The 16,893-nt window shown below is 34.5% G+C and overlaps 2 protein-coding genes across 2 annotated transcripts; both read right to left on the minus strand.

Annotated features, from left to right (window-relative positions):
- Nucleotides 1-6,956: 6,956 nt before the first annotated feature.
- Nucleotides 6,957-8,534, minus strand: LOC145033403 (uncharacterized). The gene is made up of 6 exons (XM_078982034.1): nt 8,262-8,534; nt 7,964-8,176; nt 7,785-7,864; nt 7,612-7,687; nt 7,416-7,505; nt 6,957-7,327 (listed from the first exon to the last, which is right to left on the minus strand). The coding sequence occupies exons 1-6, from the start codon at nt 8,370-8,372 to the stop codon at nt 7,190-7,192; spliced, it is 708 nt and encodes a 235-aa protein (XP_078838160.1). The 5' UTR covers nt 8,373-8,534; the 3' UTR covers nt 6,957-7,189.
- A 1,535-nt stretch (nt 8,535-10,069) lies between these two features.
- On the minus strand, nt 10,070-16,479 carry LOC145034495 (uncharacterized). The gene is made up of 22 exons (XM_078982922.1): nt 16,091-16,479; nt 14,352-14,606; nt 14,126-14,250; nt 13,991-14,035; nt 13,803-13,884; nt 13,660-13,728; nt 13,412-13,582; nt 13,238-13,303; nt 13,067-13,135; nt 12,838-12,906; nt 12,694-12,755; nt 12,310-12,588; nt 12,092-12,228; nt 11,781-11,914; nt 11,635-11,691; nt 11,429-11,539; nt 11,293-11,347; nt 11,137-11,192; nt 10,968-11,026; nt 10,809-10,860; nt 10,604-10,726; nt 10,070-10,523 (listed from the first exon to the last, which is right to left on the minus strand). The coding sequence occupies exons 1-21, from the start codon at nt 16,253-16,255 to the stop codon at nt 10,658-10,660; spliced, it is 2,187 nt and encodes a 728-aa protein (XP_078839048.1). The 5' UTR covers nt 16,256-16,479; the 3' UTR covers nt 10,070-10,523; nt 10,604-10,657.
- Between the last annotated feature and the right edge of the window lie 414 nt (nt 16,480-16,893).

A 16,893-nucleotide genomic window follows, 5' to 3' on the forward strand; every position in this document is an offset into this window, starting at 1 on the left:
GGCGTAATAATGCGTCATGGCTTACGACTCCTGGCTAACTAGGCGTAGCTTGGGCGGGCCGATGGGACTCGACTCTGGGTCTAGTACGCGGGGCGTAATCCCTGCTTCCAACTTCTAAATTCCGTAACTTTCGCGTACGAGCTCTGTTTTTCGCGTTCTTTATATCCACGCGTAGGTGAGATTATGATCTACAACTTTCATTTAGACTCCGTCGGCTAGTTTTGACTTTATTTTTACTGATATAATTTTAATAGGCCGGGCCTCCTAAAGTTCGTTAAAATTTCATAGGTTCTTTATTCGACGTCGGTTTTCATTTGTCTTTCTATTGTTTTATTAACACCGAGGAGATCTTCAACTCCCGTTTAGGTGGCGATAGTTAAATAACACTCGGTCTTTAATCCGAGTTTTTAGCCCTCTACCACTGTTACGAAACTTTGAAAATTCGTAACTTCTTCATACGAGGTCCAATTTGGGCGATCTTTTTATGCACGCTCATCTTTCAACGAGATCTACGACTTTTGTTTAGATACTTTAAGGCTAAAATGTATTTTATTGAGATTCCACTTTTTACGTCAAATAATGTTTTAACGTTGTGTCGTAATTATACGAGTGGTTATAATTTCTTCAATATAACTCGGTTTTGAGCGTTCTTTATGTTTTTGGAAACCTGGGCATGATATCTAATATTCGATGCATCCCAACTTAGATACCTGAACACTTTATTTTCGAGGTTAATTTCGTTGTTTTTAGCTTTCGAGTGTTCACAATGCTTTTGGGAAAAATAGGGTTGTCACACATAGCATGCATAATCAAGCCAACTGCGGAAGCGTATGGTACTCGGGTCATTTCTACTATCTCGACTTTGGTACTCGGACTTTGAGTCTTACTCAACTTGGCATTACTTTGGATCGGTAACTCCCCCTTCTTTGAATTCTCCATACTAAAATGTATTAGTACCTTGTCCAAGTAAGTATTCTGACTAAGTCCTATTAGTCTCTTACTTTTGTTTCTCACTATCCTTATTCCTAGAATATAGGAGGCCTCTCCGAGGTCCCTCATAGTGAAGCACTTCCTGAGCCAGGACTTAACCTCTTGCAGTGTCGGGATATCGTTTCCTATGAGTAGTATGTCATCAACATACAATACGAAGAATCTAACTATACTCCCATTTTCTTTGAAATATACACATGATTCATCCTCGCTTCGTAAGAAACCAAACTCTTTGACTTTCTCGTCGAAAGAAAGATTTCATCTACGAGACGCTTGCACACTCTATTAGGATGTTTCGCATTGACAAAACCCTTTGGATGAGCCATGTAAACATCCTCATCCAACTTCTCATTAAGGAAAGCATTTTTGACATCCATTTGCCATATTTCATAATCATGAAATGCAGCAATGGACAACATCACCCTAATAGATTTTATCTTAGCAACCAGTGAGAAGGTTTCATCATAGTCAACTCCAGGAGTTTGAGTGAAACCCTTCGCGAACAATCACACCTTGTATGTGTGCACATTCCCATCCATGTCGGTCTTCTTCTTAAAGATCCACTTGCACCGGACCGTCTTACGTCCAGACACATGGTCAACCAAATTCCAAACTTGGTTGTCATACATAGACTAAATCTCGCTGCCCATTGCCTCTTTCCACTTTGCAGAATCTGGGCCGGCCATGGCTTCCTTATAGCTGTTAGGTTCATCCAAATTCACTATCATACTATCACTAATGAACGTATTGTTGGATTAATGTCTAAGTCCATAACTATTTTGGTATGTACTTGCCCCGATTATGCGCATGGTCCTTTTGGGTTGCCTTCACCATAGCAATATGTAGGATGAATTAAGGAGAGAAACGTTTAATTATGATTTATTAATATATTATAAGAATAATATATTAAAGGAGAAATCATAATGTTTAATTAATATTAGTGAAGAATTAATTTTGTGGCTAAAAGAGATTAATTAAACTTAAAGGATTTATTGTGTAATTATAAGATAATTACATAGATAGGCTTATGGACTCCATAGAAGGTGGAGTGGACGAATTCTATGGGGAAACTCATTAGAAATCGTCCAAGGCTTCTAAAGAAGGAGTCCATGGGCTGCTTAGGGCTTAAGCAGAAAAATTAGGGTTTCCTTGTTAGATAACCCTAATTGCCTACCTATTTAAGGAACCCCTAAGCCCCAAAAACGTGGTGAATGATTCCCTTAGGGTTTCTGGACGATTTTGGGTGCTCCTCTCTCTTTTCTCTTCATCCAAGTTGCTTAGTGGTGTTTGTGACTCTATTAGAGGTGCAACACTTGAGGCACTAAGCTTTCTGAAGTCAATGATTGATTGTTATTGCTATATAACAATCAAAGGTAAGATCTAAACCCTAATTTTAGTTATAGTTTATTAGATCTAGGTTTATGGCTTTGGATAATCAATTGCATGTTCATTAGACAAACTAGATCCAAAGGTATTAGGGTTTGCATGTACACCATAGGATTGATGTATTGCTCAAAACCCATTAGTGGTATCAGAGCTTAGGGTTGTTTGTTGATGAATTGATGCTTATTTGATAGTTTATTGGCTGAAAAATCAATTTTTGCACCATCTGCTTGACTGAGTCAATGAGTCAGTAGATGTACTCAGCTTAGGGTTGTTTGGCGATTTTCTTGTTGTTTTGTCTTGGGATACTTACCATAAACGTTTTTAATTAATAAAATCCGGTTTTTATTGATTTTTGGTGAATATCCTTACCAAAATAGAAGATAATTACTAATTAATCAAATATTTATTGCCTTATAAAAAAACCTTTAATTATTTGAGTTATTTGATGAATTATCTTGCAAGAAATTGAATTAGGTCAAATTTAGATAATTGCAAATTATTTGTAATTTGACCTAGATAGTTTTGAAAAGTTTCAAAACTTGCCCTCACGTTTTGGAATAAAAATTTGATCTAAAGGTTTAATTTTGATATATTAAATTCAAAAACCCTAGTAATTTGAAAAGTTCAAATCACACCCTTATGGTTTTAATAATTAATTAAAGTGTATAATTAAAAGAGATTTAATAAACCCATAAAGTTTTGGTTTACATTTAATTAAATTAAAAGTATAATTTACTAAATTAAACCACCTATTATTTTAAAAGTGTAAAATACACCCTATACTATATATGACATTAAAAGTCTAATATTATATATATGTATGAGTAAATAGTCAGTCTTACTGTTAGTAGGCCTCATTCACGAAGCTGGTCTATAAGGGGTGTTTAAGGAAATTGCCTATAAAATGGTGATTGAATGGGTATCCACCCTTACCCACCGTACTCTTGACTAGTGGAGGGTCATTAGCCGAACGGGTAGGATAGGACGAAACCTTCCATTATAAATATAATGAAGTACAAAGTAACTACATGCTTTTTCAAATTCCCAAATCACAGTTACTTTAGGCAAAATGTGAAATTGTAAGCTAATCCATGGAATTACACTTTGTACCCTTGTCGAGACGTTAGTGGAGCGTGTGTGGTTAAATGACACACTAATTTGGGTTTGGCATTGGTGGCGAAGGGTGGCTCGATATTTATCATGGATCAATGGAGAATGTGTGGCTAACCGATACATTGATTAGGTGATAGTAGCATTGAGTGCACCACATGATTCACATGGTTATTCACACCTTGTTTGTGATCCTCGGCATCCCAGTCGCAAACTTGAAGGGCATAATCGAGATTAAACATGCCATTGAAAAGTTCAATGAATCTCAAAAGATCTAGGAGTTTCAATTCATTTAAAACTTAAATTTCATTTTCGTTTTTCATGGAGGAAATTGGTAAATCGTCATTTACCTACCTTCAAATATTCTGCAACTAGATTACGGCATCCCAGTATTGATTGTGATGAGACGTTCAGTCTGGTTGTCAAACCAGCTACTATCCGGACTGTACTCATCTTGGTTGTTTCACACACTAGCCGGTTCACCAGTTGGATGTGAAAAACACATTTCTTCATGGTCATCTTCAGGAGACTGTCTACATGCATCATCCCCCCCGGTTTTCGTGATAGATCCTTCCCTGATCATGTTTTCCTTCTTCAAAAGTCCCTATATGGACTCAAGCAGGCACCTCGGGCATGGTATCATCAGTTTGCCCGTTTTATTACAAGGTCCGGGTTCATTAACAACAACTTTGACTCTTATTTGTTTATCTATAGACAGGGTGACCAGATTGCCTACTTATTGCTATATGTTGATGATATTGTTCTGACTGCTTCATCTTCTAGTCTCCTTCAGCAGGTCATCGTCACTCTTCGTTCACAGTTTTCCATGACTGACCTTGGCACTCTGAACTATTTCATGGTCATTGTTGTTACTAGAGACTCCCACGTCATGTTCTTATCTCAATAGAAGTATGCCACTGTAATTCTTGAGTGAGCCAAAATGCTAAATTGCAACCCAACATACACTTCAGCTGAGTTTGATGGCACGGGACCTCCTATCTCTGACCCTACGCTCTACAGGAGCCTTGCAGGTGCCCTTCATTATCTCACATTCACGATACCTGATATTACATTTGCGGTTCAGCAGGTTTGTCTCTACATGCATGATCATCGAGAGCCTCACTTCACCACTCTCAAGCGTGTTTTAAGATATATTCGTGGTACGATTAATCATGGTCTCCAACTATACGCCTCTCCATCACGTGGTCTTCTTGTCTATTCTGATGCCAATTGGGCCAGTTGCCCATCCACTCGTCGCTCCACCTTTAGTTATTGTGTTTTTGTTGGTCAGAATCTTCTCTCTTGGTCTTTTAAGAGACAAGGTACCATCTCTAGGTCCAGTGTCAAGGCTGGATATCGAGGTGTTGCCAATGCAGTTGTCGAGACCCTATTGGTTGCGCAATTTACTACATGAACTTCATTATCCACCTATTTCCGCTACTCTGGTGTATTGTGACAACGTCAGTGATGTCTATTTGTCCACCAATCCCGTTCAACATCAGTACACCAAACACATTGAGATTGACATTCACTTTGTTCGTGACCAAGTTGCTATGGGTCAGATTCGAGTTCTTCATGTCCCATCCACGTCCCACTATGTTGACATTTTCACCAAAGGGCTTCCCTCAACTTTTTTTCTTGATTTCAGATCCAGTCTCAACGTCCGATCAAGACCTACTGTTTTGACTTCGAGGGGATGTAAGCCGTATATATTTATTATATTTGTTATATTATGTTGTAATCCTTTTGGAGTGTGGCCCATGTATATTTAGCCCTCACTCTTAGCCCTTTGATTATTTTGTATATATATTTGATGGAATATAATAATGAATACACGGGAAAATCATTTCCTAACACCTCCCAAAATAATTCTTACTCGATGAGTTTGAAGCCTCCAACTCGTCGAGTCCCTTTTCAATGATGAATGAATTGTTCTAAAAACACACTCCAGGAACCGAACATTACAGAAGGTGAACAAACCCTAGTCTCCATATTACTTTAAATAGGGAGAAAAACCTGGAATGTTATGGTTTCATCTCAGCGGTCTACACATCGTGTTCCAAGAGGAAACACGTCGTGTTGCCCAAATAAAACCCATGCCTTTTAATACCCATACACGCTGTGTGGTGCCTCCAACATGTTGTGTTCGAACCTCAATTATACCCAAGAGTGCTACCACTTGACCTATTGATATGAAATAGAATTATAAGGATGAATTTAGAAGTACTTGAACATCAAGGTGTTACAGAAAGTGTGTTTCACCAAAGGGGTTACTCACTAAGTGATGGTTAGACCATAAATCATATCATGGATGGGGAAGGAATGTGGAAATTATAAGATAAAAGTTGTTAGTAACTGAAACGGGGTTATTTAGTGAAAGTAAGAGATCTTGAGTGTAGAAATCGAAAATTAACAAATAAGAATGCATCACCTCCTCATTTCTAAACACCCAAACCAGTGAGAGCTTGAAGAACCTCCTCTATGGCGATTTTGATGAGAAGATCGGGCTAAGATTTTGATTCAAGCCAGTATTAATCAATTGAGGATAAATTAGAAGCTTTCTACAAATTTCAAGGTATTAATTCTCACAATTACTCTTTAAATTCGATTTTGGTATTTGGGGTAACAACCCAATGTCAATATTATGATCACTTGATGGTTAGTGTTTTATTTTTTTTAACCCTCTTTGCGTTGTTTATATGGCTCTAAGCTCAATGTTATCATTCACATGATGGATTTATTGTTCGGGTAAAAATCTAGCCATGAACCCTAAAATCTCAAATTACAATTAGGAAAATTTTAAGTTATTCTCTAAATGATTTTATGATCATTGTTGAGGTTTTGTTGCAATAAAACCATCATGGATGCACAAACTCACTTGAATGAGAGAATCATAGATTAAAAAAAGGATTTAAGGATTTCATGATTGAATTATGATTTTTCATGTGAATTTAAACGTATAGATGTGTAAATGATATTCTAATTTATATAGTGATACATTGGGAATAGTTTGGATAGAAAAACATGAAGAGTTGCTAGATTTATAAGTGACTCTAATGATTGTTTGATCATAAAGGCAATTCGGAAAACTATGGATTGGAGTTGATAACTCCATAATTATATTAAGAGCTTAGGCGTTGAAATCAGATCCAAATTGTGCATCGGAAGAGGTTGTGTACGTGTTGGAATCGGATGTTTTGGTGCTTTTGGATGGAGAAGGGGATTCTCACCCATTGGTCCGACGGATAACGATATATGTCGTACTTTCAAATATCACATGCCGTCTCGTGTAGAGAAGCTTTTATTTTAAAGAGTCTACGATACTCACTTTGTGTCAACGTTAATATATCTTGGTTTTATATGCATTTCAAAATTTTAACTTTCGCCTACAAATCATTTCATTTGGAGTAGTTCACTTGATGCTTATAAAGGATGGGATATAAAATGTAAAATGTTGGTAAATATGAAGATTTATTCATAAAAAATAACATAACATTATTTATTTGTCCAATTTGAATGATTCCAATGATTGAAGTGAGTGGACACAATTTCAAACAAATGTGGTAACAAAACGCACATTCAATCCCAACTGTTTCCCTTTTCTATTTCCATGACCCAAAACATTACCATGTTTAAAATACACAAATTGATTTATACCTTAATCAAACAATTCAAGGTATAACCATATAGTGCTTTTACGGTTTTACCCTTCCTCTCCGTTGTCACCCAAATGTTCAGCTTTCCGGACATGCTTTTTAGGAATTCCCCAACCCCTAATCATATCCCTTATTTCATCATTTGAAGAAAGCAACTTCCCGTTTAGTTCATCTTTTCTTCTACCCTAATTAACCAATTAAAAAAGTTTACTCCCCAATCCCATCATCAAGATTTGAAAAAGAAAAAGAAAAGATATTAAATTATATGAGTACCTGTTCCGAGATTCTAAGATCTTTCTTTGAAGACGTGGAATTAAATAACTGGAAGCCCTGAAGATCTCCGTTCTTGATGATTGCTTCTAACTGTTAATCGTATAACCATCAGATCAGTATGATCGAAAGAAGAAGAAGAAGAAGAAGAAGAAGAAGAAGAAGAAGAAGTTGCAGTTATGATAGAGCTAGCTTTTACCTGAATGTGAAGAATGCATAGAACAATGCTCGCAATAGGCACCCAGCTTTCATCAGGCGACAGTGATAAGTTCGTCCTGCAATCGCAACCAATAGCCAACTGTCACCCTCGAATATGTGATGATCATAAATATATCTTCATGGAAAGATTAGATGAGAAGTTTATTTAAAAACCTTAAGTAAGGAGCCAAGTAAACAATGGCATATAAAGCATAACGTTTATCACCGGTATCCATCCAAGCAAAAACCCAACTCTACACACAATAAGCCATAATTAACAATCAATCATCAAAAACAAATACAATGAAGATCATGTACTCTTAATCAAGAGAAAGGCCGGGTGGGATGATCACCATCCAGTTGAGGTAAGGGATGAAGCTTATGATCCCCATGACAGCAAACCTTGCATCAGCTGAATCGATCGCCGACTCACCATCTTCAATGTCGTTGGGACCTACGGGAAGAGGAAACACCAACGAGTTGACCACACACGAACCCATAGCGACAACAAACGGCGCATCGTGCATTAACTCCGCCTTGCACTTTCCATTTCTGATTCTCCGTTTCTATAAAAAAGAACCCAAACGGATTTCAGAAATTAAATCATGCATCAACATCGATAAATTCATTACGAAAAAAGTGAAAGATGACCTGGTTGACGTTTTTGTAAGGGTGATGATGAAGTGTGTATAGAGGTTTGAGTTTCGGGAGGGTAGAAGAGTTGCAGGCGTAGGAGAAAGGAGCGAGAGAAAGAGAGTTCATGGCTGGAGGAGCAGAAAACGGCGGTGACTCAGGAGTTGAGGAGTGGCGCTTCTAAACGTCGCCGGATGGTTGGTGGTGTTGGAGCGAGGCTTGGCTTTTAGCACTGGTCATATTCGATCCCTCATGTGTTCCTTTATTTCATATTTATCCCAAACCATGTGGCTTTATTCTTGTTAGATACGAACTATTTATTTATATCACCATGTTTTGTTTCTATTTTACCAAGTTATGTAATCAAACAATTTTTTATATAAAGTATACAAAAATATTTTAAATTCATCACATGTCTTTTGTTTGTTTGTTTTTTCTTTTTTCTTTTTGGTGTTTTTGTTGTTTCTTACCTTTTTTGTTTATTATTATTATTAAATAAATTAAACAAATTAAAATTTATTAAATAAATAGTAAATTATTGAAATCGTCCCTATGGTTTGGTCAAATTTACATGTTTGGTCCCTAACTTTTTTTGCATTCAAATCGTCTCTGTGGTTTGATTTTGTTGCGTTTTTCATCCCTTACATACATAAAGTTAAGGACCAAACGTGCATTTTTTACTAAACCATAGGGACAATTTGAGTACAAAAAAAAAAAATTAGGAATCAAACGTACAATTTTGATCAAATTTCAGTAATTTGCTATTAAATAAATGATCTTAATGCTACTTTTTTTTTTTTGTCAATTTAGGAGTTTGATCATATGGATGATGTCCATCCGTATTTGTGTTAGATTTATTCTTACCTCTATATAGACATCATTCCAATCACAAACTATAATGATTTTTGAAACATAGCCACTTGTTTTCGTTTTTGTATCTCTTTGTAATGCCCACATACATATCCGAGAGTTCGTACCACATTGTCAACCCACTCATTCAGATTTTCACGAGTACTAAACACCTAATAATTAAAATACATACGTGGTCAATTTGAAAATTGTCTCAACCTATTAATATAATAAAACTATGCAAGAAAAACATAGATGATCAGTTTGAAAATTCGCCATATGATTCAATCGTTGTAAATGATCAATCGATCGATAGTATTATATATGCTTAACAATAAAATAAAACCAAACATCAAATCGATTTCTTTATTATTAAAGATAAAGTTAAAGTTAAAGAGACATCAAATCAAGTTAAGTGTTTAAGTAATAATAATAATAATTAATTAATTAATAAAAGATAAAACAAAAAACAAAATATATTATATCAAAATGAGTTTAAAACACAATAAAATAACAAATAATAATAATAATAATATTTTTTGAACCGTAAATAAATCTAATATGTTTCTAAACTGCTCCTTAATTTTATCTATATCCACTACATAACTTAAACATTAAATTCTCAACCTCAAGATAACAACATTTGATGACTACTTTATAAAAACCTATTTATTAAAAGCATTCACGACCTTCATGGGTCCCACCTTATTATACTTTTTGCCAAAAAAATCTTCTGCAATTTTAGACTAATTAAGTATATTATTATTTTTTTCTCAGTGGAATACATGACAAACATAGCGGCTCAAATATGATGTAAATTTGAAAAGACTCGAAACTCTCGACCTAAGAATTGTAGATATTCAGTGATAGTGTTGGTCAGCGTGGACATAAAACTGGAGGCCAAGAACAATTCACACTCTTTTTAGACATTATTATTATTATTGCATAAACAAAGACAAAGCAGATAAACGCAATAATAAACACAAATTACTTACGTTTTATTGTGATATTCACATTTGTGCTATATATAAGAGTTTACAGAAAATCCCAAAATACAACAAAACTTATGATGATGTGAACATTAGTTGAGAAATTACAGGGTTTGCGGCTACAACATCGACACACTAACAGAAACATACATAATAATAATAATAATAATAATAATAATAATAATAATAATAAATATATATAATGAGAATGGTGAATGGGATGAGCTTCAAGAATGAAATCCATGCGCTTCTTTCTCTGTTTGTCTTTTACACAGGGAAAAATGAATGAAAGAAATGGTTTCCTGACTACCCTCGCAAGATTGATTGCTTTTGCTTTTTTGCATTTCAACTTGAGGAAGAAGAAATCATCATATCATATCATATCATTGCTACTCAAAAACTTATTACACATCCTTCCAACTGTTCTTCATCACCATCTCCACTGTTTCCAATTAATTGTATTCATTTCAGTTTATGAAAACTAAATAAAAATAGAATGAACAGAATTTTTTTTTTTATTACCAGAATATACACAGCAAGCAAGCATTATATGAGTTGTAATTTCCAGGTGGGATATTAAGAAGCATCAGCTTCACCTTTCTGGCTATCCTCCCGGTTTGTAATAGCATCAACTCGCTGTTGTAACTGAAACCAGAACAAGGTTAACTAACTCTCTTATTAATTCATTTTTAATATAAATTAAATTTCAAGAACCCGGTCAACTCACCTGTACGTATTTTGACTTTTCGGCAGTCAATTCCTCGGTCAAGACTGTTAACCTGTATAACAAAAATAAAAATTAATTAAATATACTTCCCGAGACATAACATATAAAAAAAAAAAAAAAAAAATGGAACCCAGTTTATATTGAGTGACAAGTAACAACCTGGATTGTAGCTCAGAAACCTTGGTAAGCAGCAAACGTTCTCTATCAGAAATTTCAACCTGAAAATAATTACCATTTAATAATTAAATTTATGTTTATGGACCTTTGGAGAATGCTTAAACTGTGATTATATAATCAAACAACAAAAAGTAGTAAGTCATCAACATACAGCTCCATTGTTCTCAGAGCTTCGAGGCAACGGTGGCAATTTCCCATTTTGAGAAGCTGAAATACAACCAGACAACATAAGTTTAGTTAAACAAAAGAAATAACAGCATACTTTAATTGATTTTTTTTATTATAATAAATGGAGATTTTAACTCACCTTCTGCTGCTACCTCAGCTGGTTGCAAACTATTCAACAGATTCAAGATAAGATCCTGGAGAAAGAACACCATTAAAAATTAAAATGGGTTAATGATTTTTTTTTTAAAAAGTAAGCATAGTTTAGTTTAGTTTACCTGTTGAAGTGATGTCTGCTGAAAGAGGTTTTGAAGGTGGGGCATGAGAACTGATGCAGGCAAATTGTTATGTACAGAAACGGAACTGCTATTCATCTCCCTAGGTGTAGGCTGCCAAAAATAAAAAATAAAAATAAAAACCTCAGAAATGTATAATTTTGCATTGATGCATGTAAGTACAGAAAATAAGCCAATAAGGAAAAAACCTGTTTCGAATCAAATATCCACTCTCCTACACTCGCAGATTTCCTCAGTAATGTGTCCTATATATTAAATAATAATGAATCACAAACGGAATTAAATTTTAAAAAAAAAAAAAAAATATTACTTATTTAGAAATATGGAATTATACCTGGGGGGACCTTCGAGGAACTGTACACAATGGAATATCCTTTACAAGATCTAGGTCTTCTGATGTCACAGAAAATCGTCCTTTTATTTGTACTAAATTTGCTTTTGACTTATCATCCAAAGAATCCCTGTATCCTGTTGAAGTTAAGAAAAAAAAAAAAAAATATATATATATATATATATATATATATATATATATATATATATATATATATATATATTAAAAGAAAAAGAAAAAAAAAAAAAGGGGGGGGGGGGGGGGGGGGGGGGGGGGGGGGGGGTTTCATTGAAGTTGAAATGAATAAAAAAAACCTCCAGATGGTTTAATTGGAGCTGACAAACTGTTTCCAGAAGCTCGGTTTGGAAGGTTTAAAGGACCACTAAAACTGGGAGCTCTTCTTACTTGATGATGGACTTTATCAACAGCTTGTGAGGTTTCAGTTTCAGACCTATGAGTATAAACAACAACAATGAAATCAGAAAAATATAATATATAATGAATAATGAAAGAAGAAAAGATATAAATAAACCTTTCTAAAGTACGAGTCCTGTCAGACTTTGAATGATTCAAGACTGCAGCAGCCACAAGAGGTCCACTCTGTGTTTGGCGATTTCTTCCTCCTCCTCCTGTTGTTGTTAAAATTCTATTTTTAGCCTGTGCTACTACTGCTTCTTTATCTGCTTGTGGTTGCTCTGTTTCTTTTCTGCTTTTTTCTTCAACAACAATACTTCCTTTATTATTATTATCAATTTCTCCCACATTACTTTCTTTATTGCTTACGGATTCAGATGGGACAACAACTTCATCACTGAAGGAAAAACAACGCTTAAAACATTAAAGACTATAATATAAAAACAACAACAGCACTAAGAATAATAATTGGTAATATAAAACTTGCACAATAAATATTGACCTAGATTCAATCTCGCTTGTGGAATTTTTCTCAATAGTAGCAGCCTTCGAATTGGATGCTTCCTGTAACAGAGAAAAGTTAATATTCCAAAGTTTGGATAATATTTTAAAATATATATATATATATATATATATATATTCTTACATTATTGGCAGATGAAGTCGAATTTACATCAAGGTCCCTGATATCTTGAATTTCGTCATCATCTTGCACCTCCGGTGAATACAAACAATTGAACAATTCAGTTATAGTTGATTATTTAATACAAGAAGCAAAATCCCATGGTTAAAAAGTTACCAAAAAAAAAAAGAATGTCGATTTAAAAAAAAAAAAAAAACAAAAAAAGAAGCAAGATCTATGATAAGATGAATACCAAGGATGCTCTGAATTTTAATTCTTCAAGGTCAAAATTCCAAGCACTAACACCTCGCTGATACTCGCTCTGTTTATTTATTATCATCATAAACAAGAAAAAATAATAATAATTAGACAGACAAAAAAAACTATATTTAAAAAAAATAAATAAATAAATAATGGTTCTAACGTGTGATATGGCTTCTTGCTCGGCTGAAGGCATCTTTTTAAGTGCTAGTTGGGCAGCATCTTTTAGCTGCAGATAGATATTTATGAATTATATATATACATATATATAAATAAATGTGAAAATAAAATTTTATAAATTATAATAAGAGATTGAAGATTGAAGGTGGATGCATGCCTGGAGGGCTTTGACACGATGCCAAAGTGGTGGCAAGTCACCAAAAAGTTTCTTGACAGAAAGTTCTGGAGCTTTAGCTTGCTTAAAAAAAGAATGTTTTAACAGCTTCTCAGCAGTTGGCCTTTTTGTTTGATCTTTCACCAAACACATTGCCACCATTTCTTTAAAAGACTGTTGTTTTTTTTTTCACAAATCCAACTTATTATTACTCATCAACATAACTATAAACAACAAAGAGAAAATCTTACCTTAGAAAACCGTTTATCCCGGTCGTAATCAAGTCCAGGTGGCGCATTTTGAATGGTCATCAACAGGACCTGTTGCCACACAAAACAAACTAGAATTAAAGATGTGAAGAATTTTTTTTTAAAAAAATAAAAAATAAAACAACCTTCATGGGAGGGTACTTTGAGAAAGGGGCATGACCATGAGCCAACTCAAGTGCAGTAATTCCAAATGACCAAATGTCAGCCCTGTTAAGTAAATGATCAACACAGATAAATGACATTGTTTTTTTTTTTTTATTTATTTAAAAATATATATAAATTCCTAATGAGGAAGAAAAAGAAAAACACTGACTTGAAATCATATCCGCTTCCAGGCTGCAAGACTTCGGGTGCCATCCTGTAAAGAGCATTAATTCATATTAATAATATATTAAGTGATGAAAAATGGTTTGACCAGCTAAAAATAGGAAGTTTGACTTTTACGAACCAGCAAGGAGTTCCTACAAAAGTATTTCTGGAACGTTGTCTATCACCTCTATCAAACATACAAGCTGAGACACCAAAATCCCCAAGCTTTATCACTCCATTAGTGTCAAGAAGTATATTTCCAGCCTTAAACAAACAAACATATAACAAATATTATTTATTTATTTATTTATTTATTTATTTATAAAAGAACAATAATAGCAGATACAGAGAAAGATTTTAGTGACCTTAACATCACGGTGGATGTGACCATGGTGATGCAAGTAGACCAATGCCTTGAGAGTCTCTTTGAGGATAGAAGAAATAGCAGACTCTTCAAATCCATCTGGATATGCTGTTTTCATCAGATGTAGACATGAACCTTCAGCCATGAATGGCATAACCACCCAAAGGTTTTGCTTCACAACAAATGAACAAAATGCCCTTATCACATTTGGGTGATCTATCAAACTCATTGTTTGTGCTTCCCTTCGAATATCATCCTGTATGCATCATCATATCATAATCATATCATATCACCATATTAAACCCTAAGATCAATCATCAACTTTGCAGCTTGTGTTTTTATGATGTCAGCCAGGGAATTGTAAAAATGTTTGGAAAACAAAAGAAAAACATGTCAATTGTCATTGATGATGAGAACTTGAAGATAGTTAATACTGCTTACTTTGATGAGTTTGCATTTATCATCTTATCCAAAATGTCTAGGTATGATATCTAAAAGCCATGCATTTAATTGTTGAAGTATTTTTGACTTTATCGTGTTTGTTTTCATGTAGCAAAAGTCAAAGGTATCATTTTCTATCTACCATATAGAAAAGATAGCTTGTGGAATGCCCAAACAATATCATAATAAATTATCCATAACAGCATGGGCATGGCGAGTAATTCAACATGCTTTTATATATCTATTGTCATTTAAAGACAAATGCATTAATTTAGAAGACCTAGGTTTGTTTAATCACAACCAATATAGCTGCTACATGATAAAAGTGGAATAGTAAGCCGTTTACCCATAAAAAAAACACCTCACTTGATCTTATTCTTTTTTAGGTTTAAGCATTTAACATTTTTCAAGACGATGAAAAGGCATTATGAATGCAACAATACAAAAACATCATCATTTTGTAAAGCCCAATCCTAGAGAAGCATACAAGTCCAATAACCTCTAAATCAACTTACAATCATGGTTGGATTTTGGAGTTGTTAGTATTTAGTAGTAGCTAGCAGCTTAAAGCCTATGGTGCTCAAACTTTTGATTTTTGTATTGATGTAGGATGGGCTGTCATAAATTCTAATGCTGACTTCACATTAAGTGCTTATCAAAAAATTTAAAATTTGGCACCATACTTGAACATGGCTAAAGTTGTGTTTACAAGCCAAACTGATCTCAAACCTAATACTGTAATCAAGCTTGTTCTGTTAGGGATATCTTTTATGCAATTAGTGCTCCTGTAGATGAATAAACTCAAAAGAAAATCTCTATAGTTTGCACAAAATGAAGGGGACATGTAATAGACAGATCACAGATAGAACTTCGTAACACTGCCTTTTGATCCCTACCCAGGGTATAGTAAATCAAAAAGGTACGATTTTTCACAAGATTAAGAGCTTTCCCCCTTCCAGAAGTTTGACTTCTCATGTCAAAGGGGCCAAGTTTCAACTCCAAGATCGATGTCAATTATAACGCTTTTCAAGGTGATCGCACTGAAGTTTGTAAAAAAGAAAAAAAAAAAAAACATTACAAGTAGATGTATGATGATGTTAAATTCGTAAGAAGTCGATCCCTATTTGTACATTTAACTAGGATAACAAGCCAAAAATCGGAAACAAATTCAATTTCAACTGCATAAAAAAGAAGCAAAAATGCCCTTTTTTTCATTTGGTAGCTGGATAGCTGAATCAGCAACCCCTAATCAGAAAAGGAAACAATACAGCAAGAGAAGTTAGGGAGCAATGGAATTACCAGATTGCTGTTGATGCGATCGAGATCCAAGCTCTTAACGGCGATGACGTCATTGGTAGGGAGATAGATCGCTCTGTATACGGTGGCGCTGGCGCCGTAACCTACTTCTTCTAAAAGCTTGTAATCATTTGGATTAGTGGTGTAGCTCTTCTGAGTGCCTCCCATCCTTCCAATAAACAAAAAGAAGAAACAGGAAACGGTGATATGAGGAGGAGTTGCTGGAATGGAATGGAGTGTGAGGACTAAATCTTCGACTCCTCGGTCGGTGTCGGAAGTCGGAAGTCGGAAGTCCAAGAAAAGCTTCGGCCAAGTTGGCGATGTTTATGTTAGATTTGATTTTTATTAGCACACTCCGAGCACCCCTTCCGTCTCGGCCTTTCACGTCAAACTCCCATTATTTCGATCATTTATGTTTTTTTTTTTTATTCTTTTTTCTATTTCGGTATCTCTCGGTGTTTTTTCTTCAACTGTTGCATACTACATATGATCATATACGGTAGAAAAAGAGTCAAATATTCTAATCTTATTATACACTTTTTTTTAAATAGTAAAAAAATAGCTTAAAATTAGTAAGCTATCCGCAGCAAAAATGACCATTTCACAAAAGTCATTTGTCATCTACATATGAATTCAATTAACGATATTTAATTATCACTTACCGTCTTATTTCAATATTATATAAAATATTTTTTAACAGCTAGCACATACTCCACTTAACGTACTCATGATCTATATTTTAGGTCCATTACATGACTTGAACCATCCACCATTTAGAGATTAACATATTTCTAACACGCTTAATA

Source organism: Lactuca saligna, chromosome 3 (assembly GCF_052625555.1).
Source record: "Lactuca saligna cultivar CGN05327 chromosome 3, ASM5262555v1, whole genome shotgun sequence".
Classification (NCBI taxonomy): domain Eukaryota; kingdom Viridiplantae; phylum Streptophyta; class Magnoliopsida; order Asterales; family Asteraceae; genus Lactuca; species Lactuca saligna.

Excerpts from the sequence above, each read along its gene's own strand:
- LOC145033403 (XM_078982034.1), bottom strand. The coding sequence starts at position 8,372 with ATGAACTCTCTTTCTCTCGCTCCTTTCTCCTACGCCTGCAACTCTTCT. Across the intron at positions 7,865-7,963 it reads TCCCTTACCTCAACTGGATG|AGTTGGGTTTTTGCTTGGAT; the intron begins GTGATCATCCCA and ends TATTGTGTGTAG. Across the intron at positions 7,506-7,611 it reads TATGCATTCTTCACATTCAG|TTAGAAGCAATCATCAAGAA; the intron begins GTAAAAGCTAGC and ends TACGATTAACAG.
- LOC145034495 (XM_078982922.1), bottom strand. The coding sequence starts at position 16,255 with ATGGGAGGCACTCAGAAGAGCTACACCACTAATCCAAATGATTACAAG. Across the intron at positions 13,583-13,659 it reads GGGATAAACGGTTTTCTAAG|TCTTTTAAAGAAATGGTGGC; the intron begins GTAAGATTTTCT and ends AAAAAACAACAG. Across the intron at positions 10,727-10,808 it reads AAAAGTCAAAATACGTACAG|TTACAACAGCGAGTTGATGC; the intron begins GTGAGTTGACCG and ends TTCTGGTTTCAG.